The sequence below is a fragment of the Acomys russatus genome, chromosome 15 (genome assembly GCF_903995435.1).
Source record: "Acomys russatus chromosome 15, mAcoRus1.1, whole genome shotgun sequence".
Lineage (NCBI taxonomy): Eukaryota > Metazoa > Chordata > Mammalia > Rodentia > Muridae > Acomys > Acomys russatus.
The window spans coordinates 30493382-30516740 of NC_067151.1; the positions used below are offsets into that span (position 1 = coordinate 30493382).

The 23359-nt window shown below is 46.0% G+C and overlaps 1 protein-coding gene across 1 annotated transcript; it reads left to right on the plus strand.

Annotated features, from left to right (window-relative positions):
* Positions 1-252: 252 nt before the first annotated feature.
* On the plus strand, positions 253-18841 carry Proser1 (proline and serine rich 1). Its single transcript, XM_051157131.1, has 13 exons — positions 253-449; positions 3123-3188; positions 5143-5211; positions 6096-6190; positions 6975-7068; positions 8942-9052; positions 10436-10519; positions 11684-11762; positions 12327-12422; positions 12568-12612; positions 15178-16864; positions 17269-17419; positions 17959-18841. The coding sequence occupies exons 1-13, from the start codon at positions 405-407 to the stop codon at positions 18079-18081; spliced, it is 2745 nt and encodes a 914-aa protein (XP_051013088.1). The 5' UTR covers positions 253-404; the 3' UTR covers positions 18082-18841.
* Positions 18842-23359: the final 4518 nt, after the last annotated feature.

Sequence of the window (23359 nt, forward strand, 5' to 3'; positions counted from 1 at the left end):
GGGCTGCAGGAGCTGCGGGACCCAGGAGTCGGGTAGAGCGGCGGGGCTGAGCGCCTGCGGGGCCACGTGTCCGGGATCGCGGCGGAGAGCGGTGCGTGGCTCGGCGGCCTTCTCCGGAGCTCCCGGGCCTCGGCGCCCTTCCCGATCCTTGATTTCTGCAAACGCCCAAGCCGCCTCTGCTCTGAGCCGCTGAAGCTCTGTGTGCGAAGAAGCTACTGAAGTTTGATTTTAATAAAAAAAAACTCTTTTCCAAGTTTCTGTTTGGGGATTTTTGTTTTTAGTGCAGTTTGCAACCCTCTACCTCCTCGCCTCTTTTCTTCTTCTGATGTATTATCCCCGGGGCGGATGAGCGTTTCGTAATTGCAAGTAGAACTGTGAGAAGCCACGTCGGAATAGTACTCAAGATGGACAAAAAGTCCTTTGAGACGGTGCTGGATGAAATTCGAAAGGTAACTGACCTTGATCTCTGCAGTTCTTCTGAAATAATTGTTGTCGTGGGTTACTTTCTCTGAGGTGTTGTGTGTAGGGACTTGGACTTTCCTGGGTAATGTAATCTTGATAGGTTGCACGGCTCCAATAGAAGGTAAGCCACCTGACTGCTAAACTTGAGAAGTTACGGTGATATGGGAATTAGGTTTGGATTGTCCACGGGTACGGAGCCAACTGTAAATCCTTCATTACTCTGAGCTTTTGGTGGAATGACATTTATTCAGTGATTCCGTGCTTCAGGAACAGGAGTAACTGGACACTAGAAGCGATGTCTAGAAGGTTACTTTGGAGATCTCAAGCTAGGTAGCATGCCTTCCTTGCCTTGGCTTTCCTTCCTTCTGCTTTAAAAAAAAAAAAAAAAAAAAAAAATCCTAGTTCCTGGAATGAGCCATACAGCAAAAATTTTGGGCTGTAGTGTTGAATCTGAAAATATGTCTTGTGCAAAAATAAGAGGTTAACTATTTGATGCAAAGGCCGGTGTTGTGGCCTTGAGACACCATCACATAACTTGCCCTGGGCTGTCGCGCACATTGCTGTCTACCTCCCTCGTCATTCAGTCAGGGGCAAACAAACATCCTGGTGTCCTTTCTTCCTACCCAGTGTTTGAGCACAGCTTGTTGTTCACAGAAGTGAAAATACATGGCTGCTGTCTTACATGAACACCATCCACCGGAATTCCAGGAGGCTATCTGTTCTTGGGCAAGTGGGGCTCACGGGTAGAGTCATTTTTGCTCTCTGGATTTCTTAAGCACAGTAATTTAAACTTAAAACATAGCTTTTGGCGCCTCAAAGGCAAATGGGTGCCCCTGGCAGCACTGCAAAAATTGCCGCCAGACCTGTAATTCTGCTTTTCTCTTTGCAAGATCCTCCCCCGCCCCCTCTTCAAATTAACATGGTTAATTTTTCATATTTGATAGTGCTGGGGCTTTTTTTTTCTTTCTTTCTTTTCAATAAGATACCTGCCTTTGCAGATTCTCTTTGCCTAATTAAAATTAGGAACAAAATGCTGTTTTATCGTGTGCTTGCCACAGTTGGTTTCTGAGCTGCTTTTTAACCAGTCTGGGAGAAAATAAATTTGAAGTTAAAGCAGACCTGAATGCAGACCTCTCTGCTGTGGAGCAATGCAGACGTCTGTGTGTATATCCTCTTCCTTCTCAGCCGTCTAAAAATGCCTCATAATAAATATTAAGGAGGAAATTGGAAAGGTTCCGGAGAGGAGAGTCTGTTCATCTGAGGTGACTTTTAAGCCCACACTTGTGGTCTGCAGTCAGAATGTGCTGCCAGTTGGCTTTGCCAGGTGGAGAAACACATCAGCCGTGTCTCAGTCTACTCAAATGCGGGGGGGGGGGGGGGGTGCGGATAACAGGCATTTTCTAGATAGGGGCAGTGCTATAATTAGAAATTGCCCTTAGACTTTGTAAATGGCAGTTTAAATCGGGTCACCTCTTCTGTTGTTTCTGCACACCCACAGATATAATACTGGCTGACACTCCTGTCATTTAAAGTACAAACATGTAAGAAGACACTTGGGGGAAAAAAATAGGAAAGGCGTTGTTTCTGTTTGTTTTTTCAAAATGGGGTTAATAAGAGCTGCTGGCCAGCACTTTGTTTAATTCCAGCTTCCTAATTAGAGTTAGGTGTTGTATTCCCATTGTTACAGCTAGCAAGGCAAGGCTCACCCAGGAGTCTGGTGTTAAGGTACTGTAACCCTGAGCTCCAATGCCCTGTCGGGGGTGGGGGCACAGCTGGACCTCTCCAACACTGGGGAAGATCTGAGACAGAATTGGTGTCATCAGCTCAGGCCAGAATTTGGTCCTGAACCTTGCTTTTGACTGTCTCTGCAGTGGTGATGATCATCACGCTCCTTAGCATGCATTACCCAGAATGCCATGTAAAAGTTAAACTGTTGAGCACCCGGAATGTTTTGACTGGTCATTGCATTTGCTCCTAGCAGAATGATTTATATGGAAAATACAAATATTATAGCCATTCCAAGTGAGGAGAAAACACCCGGTTCATATTTTATGAGTGGCTTGGAAGCCGCAATGGCTTGTTTTGGTCTTTCCACCTCTGAACTCCACAGTAACCAGTGGAGGAGCAGGTGTGACTTCTGAATAGACCTCGGATAGAGGCATCTGCTTTCATCTGCTGATAGCTTCCACAGAGGAAACAAGCTATTTGTCAAACATGTGTCAGTTGTAATATTAGGACCTCACTCCAGCTCACTGAGGGCTATGATTGGGATTCCCCTTCCTGAATGTGAGAGCGAGCTCTAAATGACCTGTTGAAGGCCATGGTGCTAGTTGCCAGCCTGAGCTACATAGTGAGACCTGGGTTGGAAGAAAGGAAAAAAGTCATGGCAGTTTGTATCAAGTAACAAAGGAATTAGAAATTCAGAAGTTGATACATAATTTGTACCAGTGTTGACTCAGTTACAATGTTACTCCTGTAGCGGTGTTCATGGCCACGCGGCAAGTCTGAAGCAGGATTTCTTGTCACCTTACCTGCTGCTGCTCATGGCCAGAGCTGAGTGAGACCTGTCCTTGTCAGTCCGTGTGGGTGGGCATTTAGTTTTGGTACCTGCATAGTAACATGCTGCCGATGTATATTAATTCTTTTTCTCCCTTTTCTAGGCTGTTTTGACAGAATATAAATTAAAAGCAATTGAATATGTTCATGGGTACTTCTCCAGCGAACAGGTATTTGGCATTTTAAAGCCTTTTTGTACTAGTATTCTGGTTAATGTCTGTTTACCTACTGGATAAATTCAGACTTGCTTTAACTTTGTTGCCTTATTTACTGTAGAAGCTCTAAGTTCTGATTTAAAAAAAAAAAAAAAAAAACCTCTGCAGAATATGCACCAGGGGAGCTTATGTGCTGATACACATAATTATTATGTGCTGATACACATAATTATACCGCAGTTCCCGCTCTAAGGTGATTTAAAGACACAGTATCATCATCATCTTCTTCTTCTTCTTCTTCTTCTTCTTCTTCTTCTTCTTCTTTTTCTTCTTCTTCTTCTTCTTCCCCCTCCTCCTCCTTCTTTTTTTTTTTTTTTTTTTTTTTTTTACCCCAAGACAGGGTTTCTCTGTGTAGCCTTGGCTGGCCTGGACCAATGTGAACTGTCAGTTATTCTGGGAAAATATTTTATAATATATAAAAGTTTGTAAACTTTGAGACTAAGACATGGCTCGATGCCTCAGATCACTTTCTGCTCTTGCAGAGGACCCAGGTTAGCACCCACATGGTAGCTCACACCCATCCAGAACGCCAGTGCCAAGGCCTCTGATGCCTTCTGAACTCCTTGCACAGCGGCCAGTCTCACGTGTGGTGCACATACATACATGCAGGCAAAACACTAAGGCCCATAAAACATAAATCTTTAGTAAAAATGTTTTAGTTTTATGAATTTGTAAATTTGCTAACTTTGTATGGTATTTATAATTTTTTTATTGAAAAATAAAATCATATTACATCTCAATTGCTATCCCATCCTGTGCATCCTCCCATTGGTATTTATAATTTTGAAGCTCACTGTATAATCAAAGAAGTTATGAATAAGCATCTAGCTGTCACAGAGTTTGCGGACTGACTCCTCCTGTATTACTGCTTTTCCTTTGGGCTTTCCTTCAAGACAGTGGCCCAGGGTGAGGGGGATGCCGGCGCACTGCTCACTGTCTGCTGCAGCACACAGGGGTCCCTGCTGTTTCGAGGCCTCTGTCTGGAGGCAGTAATAGAGCCCTGGGATCCTAGCCTTCTGTCTCTACAATGCAACGCTGAGCTCGGTCTGTGGCTCTGGCTGCTGTAGTGTGCTCTGCAACTTCCAGCCCGAGGGTAGAAGTACCCATGCTGACCTCCAGTCAGTCACCGCATGCCCTCTTGCTATCTGAGCTGTAATTTTCCATTTGTATTGTTTTCACATCCCATCTCCGTCTAACTTTTCAACTTCCAGTTCCTTCAGTATGCACCATTTTCTGGATTTTTTTTTTTTTTTTTATGGTTTTTCTTAATGACTTATTTATGTTACGGTACCCCAGGGTTTGCACATGCTAAGCATGTCCCTTCCACTGAACTGCATCTCAGTGCCCCCCCCCCTTTTTTTGAGACAGAGACGTGCTCAGTTGCTGTCATGCCTAGCTGGTGTTAACAGTTAGCATGTCCAGGCCAACAAGGATGGAAGGAATGAAAGAAAGAAGCATTGATTGTGGGGGGTGGGCAGGGACTGCCACTACGCTCACGTAATGATCGGAGGACAGTTTGTGGGAGTCCTTTCTCTCCAGCACATGGGTCGCAGGCATCGACTCAGGTCCTCAGTCTAAATGGCACCTTCACACTGAGCCATCCTGCCCGCCATATATGTTTTTCTTTATTCGTGGACCAGGGATGTCCTATAGAAGGTTCTCTGGTGGTAGGAACACTGTTTACCCACATGGTCCTTAGTGGAAGCTGTTAGCATCCTGTGGCTGTTGGGCACTTGCTTCGAGGCCTGTGCCGCTGTGGGGCTGAAGGTTGGGGTTTTACCACAGTGGTTGTGCTTTGCCACATGCTCATCTCCCACACATGGTGATGGGAATTGTAAGTGCTGATAACTATTTGAAAGAAATGCGTGCAGACACCGTCATCGGAGCTGAGCTAACTCTTTGCTTGCAGGTGGTTGATCTCCTGAGGTACTTCTCCTGGGCGGAACCCCAACTGAAGGCCATGAAAGCCCTACAGCATGTGAGTGCCCCCCTTCTCTCCAGTGTGCACACTGTTTCCTTCCCCCATCTCTGCACAATCCAGACCTCGCTGTGGGTTGTAACAGAATAGCTGGCCTTAAATTCCACTATACTTTGATACGCCAAGTAAACTTATGTTAAAAAGTTAAAGCCTTCCAGGGTGTGAAATTGTACTGTGCTCCTATTAAAATCTGTATAGGTTCTAACTGGCAAATTACAGGAATATGATTATGCTCACTGCAAAGCAGAGTCCTGGCATATAGACCCTTAGGATTCAAAGTCACCAGCATCTCCCGTAGTGCATCGCTGTAGCTAAAGGAAGCCCGGCCTTAGGGGAAACTGAAGCCCAGTCCTTCGGGGCTCTGACTCCTTTGCCTTGCCCAGTGCGTGTCAGTGCCATCTCTGTAGATGGCCATTGAGAGGAATTTATACCTGTCACATGTGAACACAGGTCTAAAATGTGTGTAGAACTTAGATCCTGGTACACTAAAAAGTCCAAGCATAACTTAGTGTTTTTATAATCAATCTCAATCTCTCTCTCTCTCTCTCTCTCTCTCATGTATTTCAGTGCTCTATCTGCATGTACACCTGCATGCCAGAGGAGGGCATTAGAGGGCATAGATTGTTGTGAGCCACCATGTGGTTGCTGGGAATTGAACTCCAGACCTCTGGAAGAGCAGACAGTGTTCTTAACCACTGAGCCATCGCTCCAGCCCCTATAGTTTCTCTTGAGTTGCTGGGACTCACCTTTTGCTTGTGTTATTTCAACTAAGATGTAGGCTGTGACCTAAAATCTTCCTATTACAGAATTTAATTATAGTTCCCCAAAGCAGGTAAGATCTGGTACAGAAATCTTATGTTGAAACATGTTCTTTTCTATGATAGAAAATGGTGGCCGTGCACCCAACGGAAGTGGTCAGCATTCTCAGCTGTTTCACCTTTAGTAAGGATAAGCTGGCTGCCCTGGAGCTGCTGGCCTCGTGAGTACTCCTCCTCCTGCATGCCTGGAAGCTTGCCTGTCTTCTAAAGTCACTGATCTGTGCTACCGTGTCAGTGACACGGGGCATCAGAATGCTAATGTGAAAAATAATCTGCGTTAATGTGTCAATCGTGTAAGGAAGCAATTAATGAAGTAATCTGTGAAAACAGCTGGGTCTGGTAGTACACATCTGTCATGTCAGAACTTGGGGCGCTGAGTAAGATGGTAAGAACCTGTATCAAAACGGACAAAAATGCCAATGTTCTGTGAAAGCACGTACTGGGTTCTGGCGTCTTTACGTAGTCAAGGCCCCTGCTTTTCCTGTGTGTGTGGTTTTAGCTCACAGGTACTCAGCTCTTCCTACAAATGTGATCTCAGCTGGCAGGATAACGGCCGTTCCACACTCCTGCATTTCAACACTTGCTTTGCCTTCTTCCCATCCTGAGTAACTCAAAAGGCAAGCAGAGAAAAATGTAGGCTGTTTATTGAGCAGGATACCTATGCCTCAGAGCCTTCAGTTACAAAAGGGGCAGGTGGTCCGAAGCTGTAGGAATGCCCCTCACATGACATTTGAGATCTGTAGTGAGCGTGAGCTTGAAGCAAAGGGACCCGATCTTTACAAAGTTTAAGGTAGGCGAGTTGCTTCTTCAAAGGGAATGTATTCTCCAGCCTGGGATGTGTTGATATGCCCGTGAAAACACAGAGCGTGTCATTAAGATATTTCCGACCTGTGTGTGTACCTACCTGGATCCTCAAACAGCAGCTAAGTCCCATTTCCTTGACAGAAACATTGTGGACGCGCACAACTCTCGTCCCATCGAAGATTTATTCAGGATCAACATGTCTGAGAAAAAACGGTGCAAGAGAGTCCTGGAGCAGGTAATCCTCAAAACTGCTGTGCAGATGCGGGCTGCGGCTGCGCCTTGGGGAACAGTGAGTGAAGCCCCCGCCTGGCCGTGGCAGTGCTGGGGACTAACTTAGAAGAAGATGTTCTCCCCAGCCAGGGGGCACAAGTAGGACCTTGTAGAAGAGGCTGGTGGAAGCAGAGATGGCTCAGGAGTGGAAATCCGTGGTGGCTCACCCTGCAGGGCGCTTGTACCTTTCCCCTGTGGAGCTCAGCCGTGGCCCCAAGCCTTTCATGCTCGTGTGCCTAGGAGCAGGGGCTTCACATCTGCTTTCTTAGCAGAATTACACTAATCAAATTCATAGGAGACGAGTACTAAAACAAAACCCCACGTTGTTAAGGAAAGCCAAATTCTGACTTGCCATTTAGAATTGCACATCCCTAAAATCATTGTCCACTGAAGTAGAAGCCTGCCTGAAGGAGGCACAGGGTGCTCTCCCCGGGCCCTGCTGTTCACCTCTGTGATCCTTGGGGCCTCCTGAGTTTGGGGAGGGCGGCTCTGCCACCCTGCGTGGTTCCTTTGTGTTGCTGAGATGAGCATTATCCCACATCTCCTTAACAGCATTGTCACTGATTTTCACGACAAAATCTTGGAGCGTGTATACATAGTCTAGTTCTCTTCCTTTTAACGGATTCTGTGCATAACTCATCGGCTCAGAAGTGTCCTGGGGCCACGTGATCCTTAGCACGACTGAAGTGAATTGTTCCTGTGTTTAGCCCAAAAGCTCTGTTAAGAATTTGTCCTAAGGAAATAGAAATACACAGATGTATATAAAGGACACTTGCCTAGTGTAGTTTACTATATCCAAATTGAAGTGATTTTTTTTTAAGGTTGCGATGTTTAGTTGGAAGCTAGATTATGCAATAAATGTGATCGTGTGTATTGGGAATGTATTAAAGTAATTATATTACAAACAGCATCCCTTGTAGGTACTTGGATACGAATGTGACATGTGTGTTGTGTATGCTGCACATACTACCTAAGTACACCTGGGTATTCCTAGAGCACAGCATCCATCCACTGGAGTGCTTGCCTTACAAAGCACTTCTCATGTATCACCAGCTCAGTATGTCTAAGGTACCATTTTAGAAGCTGAAGGGGCAGTGTAAACGCCTTAAACCTAAGTCCCTTCCAGTGTCTCACAAGCAAACACTGAGTAAGCCATTCTTGCGTTGTAGTCTGGCTCTTTGGAATTGGTATTTAAGCTTTTTTAAATGATTTGTTTTTCTTTGTGTGGGTATGTGCACACGAGTGTGGATGCCTGTGAAGGTGCCAAGTCACCTGGTACTCCAGTAATATGTGAGCTGCCCGTGTGGGTGTTGGGACCAGGCCAGGTCCCTTGCAAGAGCAGCAAGTACTGTTTAGCAGATAGACCACCCCCACCCCCATTTTGTGTGTGTGTGTGTGTGTGTGTGTGTATGTGTGTGTGTGTGTGTGTGTGTTTCAACTAAGCCAGAAACATTTTCATAGCAATCTCATTTTGACTGGCTTTTTGTTAGTTGATTAAGGAAGTGGAACAGGAACTCGCTTTGTAGACCAGGCAAGCCTCAAACTCAGAGCTGCCTGCCTCTGCCTCCTGGGATTAAAGGGGCACACACTACACCCCATTGCTAGATAACAGACCTTCATGAACCTATTGGCTATGGCACCGATGATGGTGGTTTGATAATATCACCCTGGTAATCACACAGAAGGAGCTCCCACTTCTTTGGACACACTGTTAATGCAGGTCCCTGGTGATGGGTGAAGATGCAGAACCACGCTGCTCCTTAATTCACAGTTTTAGCTGGACTTCCCCCTTATCTGGAGTTTGATTTGGGTTCACCACTTTCTTCTTTACATTACAGGCTTCCAAGGCAGGCTGCAAAGCCCCTCACGCCATGATCTCTTCATGTGGAACCATCCCAGGGAACCCCTATCCCAAAGGAAAACCCAGCCGCATAAATGGAATTTTCCCCGTAAGCATAATTCTATGTACATGACATTTCCCATGACTGAGTGTGGCTGAAGGACAGACCTGCACACTTATGTGGTACATGCCAGTTTGTGATGCTTCTGCAAAGGGAAGGAATCTCAGGTCTGCCGCTTGATTGACAGACAGTTGAAAGTTCCTGTGTAACACCATTAACTGTGTTACCTTCAGAACATACCAGACAAAGGACGATTTTGCTGTTTTCTTTTCCAAGTATGCTCAGTATTTCTGACAGTTGCATAGCTGAGAACCCACTTGGGAAACTGCATGATGAAGCCCTGTAAGAATTGTGTTTGGATACCAGTGGGGTAGTCCTCAAAGCCCTTGGAAAATATCCTTTTCAGAAGTTGTTACACTTCTGTTAGGATGCCATAACCTTAGAGCCTCATGGATTAAATCCTAAACATTTATTCTTTCCATTAGTTTTTGCTTTGCTTATTGGGTTTAGTTTTTTTTGAGACAGGGTATCACACTGCAGCTTTGGTGGGCCAGGAACTCACTGTGTAGACCAAACTGGCTTGGAACTCATAGGGATCCACCCACCTCTGCTTCCCAATTGCTAGGTTTAAAGGCCTGGGCCACCATACTCTGTTCCTGTAATTTTCCTCAATAGGGCAAGTGGGAGTGGCTTAGGGCTGTAATTCTGGCCCAGGTTTCACCTGCAAGCTTGACTGGCATGCACAAATAATCTTTTCTTTCCAGGTAGCTCACTTAAAGGCCTGGCAAATTAATGTTGCTTGCTGCCAGGAATCTATTGTTCACCACAAGGTCTTGAGCACCTTCAGGACATGGTAGCTTGTTTCCACAGCACAGGCAACCAAGGGGAGGCAGGGGCAGCTGCAGCAGGCCCTCATAGGTCTTGGTTTGGAGAGTCAGTGCCATTAACAGTGCCTGTTAGTGACACAAGCCAGCCCTAGTTACTCTGAGATGGATGGTGGGAGGTAGGACCAATGGGGCCATCTTGGAAGCTGACCTCCATACCAGTGTGTGCTTCCTGGGGGCCCAGCCTGGGGGCACAGGCTGTGGAGGCGGATTCTGATCTGTTCTGTTCTGTAGAGCAGCCTCTAATGGGTCTCGGTGGCTAGGCGTCTTCTTCAGCCTCTGCTGTATATACACTGATGTGAAAGTCAACTTTTGTGTGTGTGTGGAGAAAGTATCAGCATATTTCACCCTTCCCTGTTGTCCCCTCTGCCTTCATAGCACAGAACAGTTAAGAGGAAGTTGAAGCAGCCAGCTGGGATGGGATTGGGTCTGGAGTCCGAGACTTATTATTCCCAGCAAGTCCCTTCCTTCAGACTAGTAACAGTGCAGTTGTCTGTTGTCTAAAGTCTCAGCTACCTGGTGTTTGTTTGTTTGCTTGTTTAAATAGGGAACTCCTCTGAAAAAGGACGGTGAAGAAAGTACCAATGAAGGCAAAGGAATAGCTGCCCGGATTCTTGGACCATCCAAACCAGTATGTGTCGCAATGAAAGAGGAAACAAGTGTTAAGTTCTATATGTGTAGCTTTCTGTCTGTAAAGGAAGTTTTTTGTATTGTAACGTTTAGATGTAGTGGAAATTCCAGGTCAGAGCGAATGGCCTAGGATGTGCAGTTTAAGGACAGTAGTGTTCAAGGCTCTGGGGAGGGTTAGCATTTTATGTTAAAGTTAAAGGGACCCAGCCACATTGATCTGTTCAGCTGAGGACTGGAGAGTGGTGTTTATCTGCCAGCTAATTAGTGTTAATATTAGTGAAACAGGCATGGAGCCAGGGCCTGGTCCTTTCAAAGGAGCGATTGTAATGATCGGAACTGTAAACTGAGCAGGAAGGTGGGACCTCCTGAGTGGAGCAAGTGCCTAAGTACTAGTGGCCTGCACAGGCCCTGCATTCTTTGCCCAGTCACATGGTAGTTGTTATGAGGCCAGGAGGAAATGGTCTCTTCCCACCAGTCAGTCCCTCTGCCCAATGACTCCTGCTTGGTCCCTCTGCCCAGTGACTCCTGCTTGGTCCCTCTGCCCAGTGACCCCTGCTTGGTCTCTCTGCCCAGAGACTCCTGCTCACTCTCTTTCACTCTGGGTTTGGTGTAGCTCTGTATACTTAAGATCCTGTAAATACCATCTACTGTAAAATAAAGTACTTGTGAATCTGCGGGTTTCAAAAGAACAAAAACATTCAGCTCCTAATCCATTGTGTAATAACTGTCAGATTGCCAGGTGCTAATGATCCGCCTGGTGCTAAGAGCCTAATGACCGTAGGGGCGCATTGCCCTTGAGGTCATTATGTATCATGGGGAGCCCAAACCCTGAAGATACTCTGTTGTTTTCATAGTGGAAATGGGGATTCCTGAGGTTGGCCTGGGCTGGACCAGAAAGGTATCTGCTGTTCAGTCAGGTCTGACATGTATTGGAGATGATCAGAGAGGACTGAGTGCCAAAATAAAAAGAAGCAGCATGTCTGGCGAGCTGTACCATTGGAATTGAGTAAGAACCGCACTTACTAAAGCAAATACTTTAGTCTGAAGCAGTGATAACTGGGGCCTCTTCATCCTCTTAGGATGAGGCAGTTAGAAGGCAGATTGTATTGTTTTATGAGGAGTTGTTCTCTTGGTGATGTCTAACTACTGCACTTCCCTTATCCAGCCTCCCTCAACATACAATCCACACAAACCTGTCCCCTACCCAATACCGCCATGTCGGCCACACGCAACTATTGCACCAAGTAAGCATTTTCTCGTTTTCACTTTTCCTTTCTTCTGTTCATTAAATCAAAAGGACGATGGCTTGTGTGCTTGGGAGATATACAGCACTCAGTTCTGAGAGTTTAATCTTGCTGATGGCCAGCTGCTGTATCCTGGCCTACCATACTGCCGATGGTATAGCTTACTTTTTAGTGTGTTTTTCATGTCTACATTAACTGCAGATTGTTTTAATCACTTTATGATTAGGGCTTTTCGCTTTGGTAAATGGCCTTAAGTGCCCCCCTTTTTAGGTAGCTGATGTCCAGATGTATCCTCAATGCATTTAGACAAGGTCAGCTGTGTGCACTAGACTTAAGTGGGCCAGGATCATCCTGCCTCACCTGTCAGAAGGTGTCTGGAACAGGTGTGCAGCCAGCGCTGTCTGCCACGCCCTCCTCAGTTTTTCCTTCAGTTGTCTCCATGTGAGATGTGTCTCTATTCCATGACAGTTTAAAATAAACCACATTCCTGCATTAGCACAAATTCTAACTCCTAGCCACTGATAACTAATTTCTCTATCTTTTTCTATTATGTTTTCATTGTAGGTGCTTATAACAATGCGGGCCTGGTACCGTTAGCCAATGTGATAGCTCCCGGTATTCCTCCTCCACCTCCATACACTCCAAATCCAGTAGGAACAGGTAAAGGCCTGCTGTAGTATGCCGCTTATAGTGAGCCACTGGGTGTCTATTTATTGATGTCTTGGCTTTCATTTTTGACATCTATCTGTGATTATAATGGAAGAATAATCAGATTAAAGCTTGAAAATCATTTATTTTTATATAGACAATGAAGACCTCACCAGTCAGTCAAAACCTACACAGAGTCAAAGTAAGTACCACAACTGCTGGCCATTCCTTACTGGGAACTCAGGGAAGGCTCCTAGATGTTATTTATACCTACCAAGAATTACTTGATAGTCATAGTTTATGTTCAAGATATGCACATATTGTCTGGATTTAAATTTATTTTATGATTTTGTGTCCTAATTGCCAAACTCTGTGGAATCTAAGGGTCATTTGACATGTATGTCCATATTCTGACATGGGAAAGGTGATTTTTTTTCCTGTGCACACAAAGATAACTGTTTTTGGCAGATAATAGGTCTAGCAAGTCCTATTAGGACTAATGCGGAAAAGGATAAGGGGAACTGGAGCATCAAAGGGCACTGAGCACGAGGTTGCCTGGGTGGCGCCTTCTGGTGGCAGTGCCTAACTGCAGTGCCCAGTCAAGAATGGGCAGTGGGCGGGAGTTCTCAGAGAGCAAGGCAGCACTTTCATCTGATTAGTGCTGAGGTTAGTAGTGTTGGTGGGGAAACTCCCCTCCTTTAAAGGTGCTGGAAGGTGTGGCCAGCTTCTGTGTAAAGGGAGTACAGAGGGAACTGAACGCAAGGTCTGATGTCAGGGTTCTACCTAGCTTTGTAAAAAAGCTTTGTAAACAAATCATTCAACTTTGTGAAAATAATTTTAAAGCCTTTATATCCAGTTTTATATTTATTTTTTTTTTCTTTTTAAAAACTACTAAACAATAATAAAAACCACCTCTGTAGTGGTAAGTCCACGACCCCATCCCTTGATAGCCACATGGGTATTCTTTGTTGCGCTTTACCTTTCGCTGTGCTGGAGGGTTGAGCTCAGGGCCTCCTGCAGGCTCTCTGTAATCAAACTGCATAACTGTATGATCTTTATTAATCAGCTGGCTAAGCCACACCAAGCCTCAGCTTACCGTATATAAAATGGGAGTGTTGGTCTCAGGTTTACTGTGAGGACAGATGGAGTGGTAGGCATGAGTGGCTAGGCATGGGGTGTGACATGTAGTAATGGTTCGTAGCCACAGTAGATGACAGGAACTTAGGAACGTATGATTTGTCACTTAACATAGTTGGGGGTCTTGCTTTTGCTTGCGTCATGGCTTACTACAGGGACTGTACTTAACGCATAGAACCTTTGCTTCGTTGTTTGGGAGATTTCCAGGAGTGGCCGGGGGACCTGAAGGAGGGCCTGCTTGCTCTTTCCTCAGGGTCTGCCGTAAAGTACATGGTCCTCAACATATCAGTAAATATGACTGAATTCTAAGTGCTTCCCAGCCAATGTGGACCAAAGTAACTGTTGACATATTATTTACAAACTCAGACTTAGGCCCATGTTTTATTCCCAATCTCTACTTCTGAAGCAACAAGTACAGAAGCACAGTACAGACCCATTTTCATGGCGACTAAAATGAATCTGATTTTCATGAATTAAGTTACTACTTACAGTATGGATCTGATAAGTGTGTGTGTGTGCTTAGCATGTGCAAGGCTTTGAGTTTAATCCCCTGCACCAAGGGGGAAAAATACATGTAAATGAGAACCGTGAATATGATATAGCCTTGACTTTACAGTTCAAATTTTCTTACCACATTTCTTTTCTGAAAGAATGGCAAGAGAACCGTGCAGCCTCTTTACACAGTAAATTTATGCACATTTGCTTACTTCTGGTGTTCTCTGAGTGCCTCCTCCCACCAGAGATAATGCCCAGGACATCGCTGCCCTGACCACATAAGCCTCCCCGAGGGTCTGTTTCCCACACAGATCTTTAAACGTCTGTCTTCCTCCATTGGAAATGCTGTTCAGTGGTTTTTACTGCAGTGGGAGTAGCAATCTGTGTTACCTCAGAAACAGAACTGACCTGAAGACAGTCCCAGACAGTCCTGGTCACAGAGGCATTGCCTGTAAAAGTCCTGTTTCCCATCAGGTGCCACAGTGCCAATGCAGTCTGACACAGCCATTGGACTCATCCTGGGAGGAGGAGCCCAAATCCTCCTTTTAATCATCCGTAGAGTTTATCAGAGTAAAGGTGGTGTAGCCAACACAAAAGAACACAGAGGACAAGTTCTCAGTGGCCTGGGAGCTGCCCTCTAAGGGAATCTGTATGGACCCCCTGACACAAACTTACTAAAACACAGAGGCCTGAACATGGAAGGTGAATTAGACAACACTGCACATACAGGAGTCCCCAGGACAGGTATATTGTCCAGTGTGGGCCTCACGTGGCAGGGAGGCCGTGCACGTGGCCACACTAGAGAGAGGGTTCTCTGCAACTAAGAGAATCCAAGGGGAAGTCAGTACCTCCGCATTAAAGCAGGAAATTCTGGAAGGAACCTCCTGTAGGGTTCCTCGCTGAAGAGCTGGTGCAAGCAGGCCGTGGCTGTTGCTCTGAACACAGATGCTCCAAAGTGAAGATCGGATCATGGCCTCTAGCAGGTCAGACATGACCAGCAGAGCTTAATGTCTGTCATTGGCTTTCTTTCGTATTTGTGAAATATGAAACCCCCTTCAAAAAAAGAGTTACGTTTCTTTTAGTTTAAATTGGCCGTTCCAGCACTGAATAAACCCCTGCCTCTTCTTTTCCACAGCATTTTCCGCCCCAGCAAGTCAACTCTTCTCTCCTCATGGTTCTAATCCATCGACTCCTGCTGCAACTCCCGTACCTGCTGTGTCCCCAGCCAAGGCATTAAATCATCCATCGGTGTCAGCAGCTGCCACTGGGGCCGGATTGAGTGCCCCCAATACTGCCCTGTCCGTGTTCCCAACACCTCAGCCATCCACACCCAACCCAACTGTGATTCGGACTCCCTCAGTGCCCGCAACACCTGTTACTTCCGCCCACAGCACCACACCTGCTCCTGTCCCTTCCATTTTTTCTGGCCTAGTACCACTGCCAGGCCCCTCTGCCACTGCCACCCCATCACCCCAAGCCAGCTCAACACCAAGGCTTACTCTGGCTTCCAGTGAGACATTTGCATCCACTTGTACCCCGTTCACCAGCCACTCCTTGGCCAGCTCCGTTGCTGGGTCAAATAGTAACCCGAGCACAGCTGCCCTGTCATCGGTCTTCGCAGGTCTGCCGTTGCCCTTCCCGCCGGCATCCCATGCCATGCCCACCCCCACCCCTTCTGTAATTGCCAGTGCTGCGGGCCCACACAATGTGAACAGCCCTCTTCTGTCTGCCTTAAAAGGCTTTCTCACATCAAATGACACACACTTAATGAATTCCTCCGCCTTGCCATCAGCGGTCACAAGTGGGCTGGCTTCATTATCGTCTCTTCCCAATCGAAACTCGGAGTCTCCTGCGTCAGCCACTAACAAGTGCTATCCCCCTGCGCCTGCGTCTGTTCCTGCTGCACAGAGGTCTTCAACCCCAGGGCTGGCCATGTTCCCAGGCCTGCAGTCCCCAGCGCCTAGTGCCACCTCTGCAGCCCCAACGTTGCCTGCACAGTCTCCGTTAGCTACCCCGTCCTCCGCGGCACTGCCAGTCAGCTGTGGCCCCTCAAGCTCGCTTTTGCACGGTTCCCACGCAGGCGGCATCTCATCTGCCGCTGCTGTAGCAACTATGCCTGTTATGATCAAAAGTGAGCCAGCGAGCCCCCCACCCTCAGCCTTCAAAGGTCCAGCTCATCCTGGGACTCCTGCTCGAGGTGCCTTGGGCCTGTCGGGTGCCCTAGGCCGCGGCTACCCCACGACCTCAGTGCCCATCAGCGTGTCCACTTGCCTTAACTCTGCACTGTCAGGCCTCTCCAGCCTCAGCACCCCCTTGGCTGGTTCCATGTCCCTTCCGCCACATGCATCCTCCACACCCATCGCCCCTGTGTTCACTGCCCTTCCTCCCTTCACTTCATTAACCAACAGTTTCCCTCTACCCGGTAGTCCCTCCCTCAATCCTGCTGCGTCCCTCGCGGGGCCATCGACCACCACGTCTGCAGCTGCACACCCCAGCTCTGCAGCCATGCGCACAGTGCTGCCCACCTCCAATGCCTCGCCCGCGGCATTTCCACTCAACCTGTCCACCGCTGTGCCATCGCTCTTCGCGGTGACCCAGGGCCCGCTGCCTGCCTCTAACCCCTCCTACCCCGGCTTCCCCGTCTCCAGTGCTCCGAGTGGTGCCCCCACGCTGTCCTCATTCCCAGGGTTGCAAGCACCCTCCACAGTGGCAGTTACCCCACTGCCAGTGGCCGCCTCGGCTCCGTCGCCTGCGCCTGTTCTTCCTGGGTTTGCCTCGGCCTTCAGTTCCAACTTCAATTCCGCCCTGGTGGCACAGGCCGGGTATGTGACTGGGCTACAGACAGGTTCAGGTCACTTCTTGCCAAACTTACGTAGCTCAGTCTTGATTTATATTCAGATGCTACGCTTCAAGGGGTGGGGGCATAGACGCTCAGTGTCCGGAATGTTCCATGACTCCTCAGCCATGTTACAGAGCGACTACACTTGACTTCCTTCTAAGGTAGCTGAAAGTGTTCTGTGTAAAACATTGCTTTCCGAGTTGCCGCGCTCTGAGTTAAGTTTTACCGTGCTACGTGGCTCATTTCAGCAGGTTCCATCCTACAGAGGCGTGAGTTCTGATTCGTTCTCTTTACTCTCTTTAAGCGTCTCTCACCAAATGGGGAAGCAGCTTTTCCCTCTTCCGCCCTATCTGCAATTTGACCTGTCTTTCTACCAATTGTTTTCAGTTTGTCATCTGGACTCCAGGCTGCAGGAAGCTCTGTTTTTCCAGGCCTTCTGTCTCTCCCCGGTATCCCTGGTTTTTCCCAGACTCCTTCACAGTCTTCCCTGCAGGAGCTACAGCACAGTGCAGCTGCGCAGTCGGCTTTGTTACAGCAGGTATGCCAAGTGGGAAATAAGGCAGTAAACCACCATCTTGACAGCCCAACGCAGACAAGAATGAGTCTCACCAGAATCCAGGAGATTGGTTTTATTAGCTCTCCCCAAATTCACAGATTATCTTCTTTCAGAAGAGTAACAGAATGGGAGTCAGGTGTATGAATGTGTTTTCCCATTTAAAAGAATCGCCGCCTGGTGGTGGCGTCGCATGTCTTTAATCCTTAGCACCCAGCACTCAGAGGCAGGTAGATCTCTGAGTTCCAGGACAGACAGAGGTACACAGAATCCCACCTCACCCCCTGCCACCCCAGAGTCAGGTGCAGGCACATCTCATTTTGGAGGCTTAATTTGTCTTAAACTATAATGAATATAGTCAGGCAAATTATCTCTACAAAATAACAACAATCCACCTTCTGACTTGCTTTTTAAATAGTTTTTTTTTTCCCCTCTTCCCTGTTCTGTCTGATGTATGTGGGCGGGGCCGTGTGCAGGCCGGGTGAACTGGGCCTCTGTTAACTGAATGCGCTTCTTTCCTGCAGGTCCATTCCGCGTCCGCTCTAGAGAGTTACCCGGCCCAGCCAGATGGCTTCCCTAGCTATCCTTCTACGCCAGGAACACCATTTTCTCTGCAGCCAGGCCTATCCCAAAGTGGATGGCAATGAGTTTAAATGTGTTTATTCTTCTTGGGAGCAACATGAACTTTTGCCCAAGAACTGCAACGAACAATCTGACAGATATGAAATTGCCAGTAGTCTGAAAACGAGAGTGTCCTTAGGGACACTGGGACAGAATTTACAAGTGCAGGTTGTATTTTTAAAGTGGTTGTAAGTATCAGAATTCTTACTCCTATATATGTAAATATGCTGATAATAAATTGTATGGAGAATAGTATTTGAAAAGTGTTTGGGGGCTTTTCGCCTCCTTTCCTACAAAGCTTTGAATTATGTGAGTGACCTACATAGGCTATTGAAGAGGGGATGGAAGTTTTTAGAGCTAAATAGAGCCTTAAGTCTGCTTGTGTCGCCTCCGCAGTGGGAAGTGATAGCTGTGCCTCAGGTTGCATGTGGCCCTGGGGGAGTTACTATTTATTCAGATGCATGTTAGCATCAACTGGGATGCAGAACTCCATATGTATCCACAAAGGGAGACTTGAGATGACTGTTATTTTTAATTTATTATCAATAGTCATACTGCTGAATTTAACTCAATATATTTCAGGAAAGTAAAAGTGGTACTTACTGTAGTCTTTAGAATGACTTTCAAGTGTTTCAACTAAAAAGGTATACCCAGAACTACTTTCTTATAGATATGTAAGGGAGGCTGAAGATAATTTGCAAAGCAGGGCGTGGTGGCACACACCTTTAATCCCAGCACTCCAAAGGCAGAGACAGATGGATCTTTGTGAGTTTGCGGCCAGCCTGGTCTACAGAATGAGTTCCAGGAACAGCCAGAGCTGTACAGAGAAACCTTGTCTTAAGAAAGAAAGGGGGAAAAAAGATAATTCAGCAACCTAGTGTTCATAATCTCAGCAGTATGCCCTACACAAGTGTATCCCGGACCACCACTATTACTTATTGTACCCCGGAAGCTCTTGGTGAATGTTTACACTCATGGGATGTATTTCTACTCACATGCTCTTCTGAAATAAATGCAGCAGCGATAGAAAAGACCCCCTCTGGCAGTGAGTGCAGTGTGCGCTAAGGACCTGTGCTGGTGGAACGTGACCCACCGTCATTCTGGACGGTATCTGCCACACTGGGAGTAGGGGGAGTAGGGAGAATGGAAACTGTAGAATCTACTGTAGTACATCTCAACATCTAGAAAGCTTCTACTTTTATAAAGATGGTGTCTGGAAGATGTTGCAAATGTATTTTCCTTCAACATGGGGAACAGACTTTTTAAGTATATTAAATAATCCTGTATGGTTAGTTTTTAATATTTTTAAAAAATAAACTATAGATACGGCAAACATTGTAGAATTGTTTTTATTGAATGCTGGGTAGATAAGACTGCTTAGGTTCTCTACTTTCTAGGACTAATATGTTAAACATTTTTATCTGAATTTAGTTGAAACTCCATTTAGAAAACAGATTTCCCAGTCCTTGAAATGAAATCTTATGCGACAATCAGATGATTAGTAACACTTGGAACAGCCAGATGCCCCTCTTGGAGCACACACTGACACCAATTCCTAGTCATTGTTCTTTTTAAGCCCACAATCATATCAGGCTTATATGTGCTGGCCATTCAGAAAATGGTTACCGACCGAGTAATCTCCACGCGGTATGATTCTACTGCGAACAATGTTTCTGCCTCTGGGACCCTTGAGCATGAAGTGTGTGTCCAGTTCACCTTTGCAGTATGTCCCTTGAATGCTGAGTGCATCGGGCATCCAAGGGTTTACATAAAAGTTTAGATAACATTTTAAAAAAATACTTGCACTAATCACTGAGGTTGTTATATTTGTGTTTCATAAGCCTCTGAAGTAATAGTTGATCTGCTCAGCTGATGGAGAAGCCAAACTGAGACAATGAATGGATGGGAAATTTACTTCCCCGCTGCTAAGAGAAGCCTTGGAGCAGGCTGCAGGGAGGTGGCCCTTACTACGTTTGACAGCCCAAGAAGATCATTAAAAGTTGTTAAAGTCTTAAAGGGTGACTAAAGACACTCTAGAAAAGGCTAAATACATGAGGAAATTGTCTGCTAATAGTAGAGTACAGTGGAGTGAGTAATTTGAGCAAAGCTAAAAGGCAAGAGAGACATGCGCAGCTGAGTGACTACGCCTAGTCTTAAGCCTCAGGACTTGAGTTCATATAAAACACAGTTAGTGTCGGGGTTTGAGTAAAGATTTTACTCTATCTCACTGAAGGAGACTTGTGTTTAAAGGTGACAGGGTACACCACTGCTCAGTCAAAAGTAGCAAGTAAATTGGGAAGGGCAATTAAAGTGTGTCCCAGGTCCTTGTCTTCAGATAGGATATTATACTCAATTTAAAAATGGAAATACTTCCATTAGAGGTGCTTTTAAAAATTACAATCAAAAAAGAAAATAAAGGGAAAAAAAGCTAAAAGTCCTTGGCATTTATAACTCATAGTTGTGATATATATATCATAATAGTTAAAGGATGTTGAGGGGCTAGAAAGATGGCTCACCAGTTAAGAAGCACTTTCTGCCCTTGTAGATGTAGATTTGGCTCCTAACACCCACAGGGTAGCTCACAGTCCTCCAACTTTAGGTGGTCCAAAGCGCCCTCTTCTGGCTTCTATGGGTACTGCATTCATTCTCTCTCTCTCTCTCTCTCTCTCTCTCTCTCTCTCTCTCTCTCTCTCTCTCTCTCTCTCTCTCTCTCTCTCCACACACACACACACACACACACACACACACACACACACACACACACACACACACACACTTTGGGATTTTGCAAAGCTGATGACAACAGGCTTGTGAAGTAGAACATAAAAGCTATTAGTTCTCTATGTCTGGATGTTTTCTCTTGGTTTTAGAGCAGAATGACACCCACACAGAACATCCACGGTGGCATTTTGTAGCCACAAAAACTTAGAATTACTTCAACTACATTTACTGCGGCCTGTTCACTATCTATGAAGAAGTGCTGGATATTAACAAGAATTATTTTCTTTAATTTTTTTTTTCCCCTGCAAATCAAAAAGACTGAGATTCTATCTTATACCTGTCAGAATGGCTAAGATCAAAAACTCAAGTGACAGCACATGGTGGAGAGGATGTAGGGAAAGGGGAACACTCTTCCATTGCTGGTGGGAGTGCTAAATTGTACAACCACTTTGGAAATCAATCTGGTGCTTTCTCAGAAAATTGGGAATAATTCTAGCTCAAGACCCAGCTTTACCACTCTTGGGAATATACCTGAAAGATGTTCCACCATACAACAAGGACATTTGCTCAATTATGTTCAGAGCAGCTTTATTCATAATAGCCAGAATCAGAAAACAACCTAGATGTCCCTCAACTGAAGAATGCATAAAGAAACTAGTACATTTACACAATTGAATACTATTCAGCTATTTAAAACAAAGAAACCTTGAAATTTGCAGGCAAATGGATAGAACTAGAAAAGATCGTCCTGAGTGATATGACCCAGACCCAGAAAGACACACATGGTATATACTCACTCGTAAGTGGATATTAGCCACATATTACAGGATAACTACACTACAATACAGAGACTGAGGCACCAATCAAGGACGAGGTGGGATGTGGAGCTAGACCTTCTGCTCAGACGTAGTAGATAGGCAGCACAGTCTTCTTGCGGGTCCCACAATTTGGAGAGTAGGGACTACTTCCGGCATGGACTCTGGTTCCTCTATGTTGATCACTTCCCCCTGGTGGAGCAGCCTTGCCAGGCCACAGAGGAAGAGGATGCAGGTAGTACAGACAAGACTTGATAGGCTGAGGTCAGATGGTAGGAGAGGGGGCTCCCCTTTCTGAGACCTAGCAGAGGGAGGGAGGGAGGGTGGGTGGGTAGGTGGGTGGCATAGAGAGTTGACGAGGGAGGGGGCTACAAACAGGATGTAAAGTGAACGAATTAAAAAATTTTTAAGTTTAAAATTTCCCTTTATTTTCTGTGTTTGAGGGCTTGCCTGCTTGAATGCGTGTATCAATGTACTACTTGCATGTAGTGACCGTAGAGGCCAGAAGAAGATGTCAGATTCCCTTAGGACAAGTTATGGACAGTAGTGAGCTGCCATGTGGGTGCTGGGAACTGAACCCAGCTCCTCTGCAAACCAGCCAGTGTTTTAAACCACTGAGTCATCTCTCCAGCCCTTAAAACATTGTTGGTTTTTTTTTTTTTAAATAAGAAGAGTATGAATTAACCTTTAAACATGGTCCAAACAATCAGAGATGGTCACAAAAGGATTTTTATATAGGTCAAAATCAACTAACTTATACATATAAGAAAAAGCTATTTGAAATGGAAAAACATAAAACTGCTTCTGGTAAGTCTGTGGTGGGGAGGCATGCTCATGTGGCTCCAAGGGTGTCATTGATAGTCCAGTGTGTCACTGAGATACCGTATACGCAGTTGCTTCTTTCACGGATATGTGCCTAAGGATCTATGCACATGTTGTACATATTATTTCACGTGTCAACAAAATCTGAATCGCAAAAGATTCCCATTTAGCAGGTACAGAATGTTGAATCAGGTGTGCCCAGGTAGAGATGTTTAATTAGCTGAGAGCTGAAAGGATCACCGGGGGAGAAGTGGGGGGAATCTAGGCCAGCATTTCAGTGTACAAAGTTCTTTCTGCAAGTATTCTCATATGATTAGGGACCAAATTTACTTAAAGATGTGGGTGCACATTAGTATGAATAACTAATGTGTGTACGGTGGAAACAGTGACTCTTTAAAGAAAAGAGAACAGTCCCTAAGGGGGCAGCAAGTGCGTAGCACACTGTCCCTCTGAGCAAGAAATGACAGAGAAGAATGTTCCTGAGCCAGGAAGCTGAAAGACGTGTGGCAAAGGGACAGTCTCAAGTCAGAAGTCCTGTTCTTCCAAAGGCCATCACTTGGGAAAAAGGAAACATAAAAGGTGGATGTGCTTGCCGTAAGCCTCAAGGCCGAGACCAGAGTCTGAACGTTTAAGAGCAGCTGTCCTCAACTAGTTCACGAACTGATAGAGGGAAAGTAGAAAGCAGCCAACAGCAAAATCTCCTGTCATCACCCCCACACACCTCCACCATGAGGGGAGAAAATACTATGGGCAGTTCACCGCCTGAGGTCTGTCTGGGGTTTCTCTATACACAGAAAAATGGGCTCCCATCCTGTCCCCCAGACCCTTTGGTAGGTCTCAGTGTTCTGTTACTTGAAGCCACCATTGCTTTCTAGGTGGGGACGTTTGGAACATTCTCGGGAAGGAGAAAAACAGCTGTTTAGTCATCTTCCAATGGGACGCACAG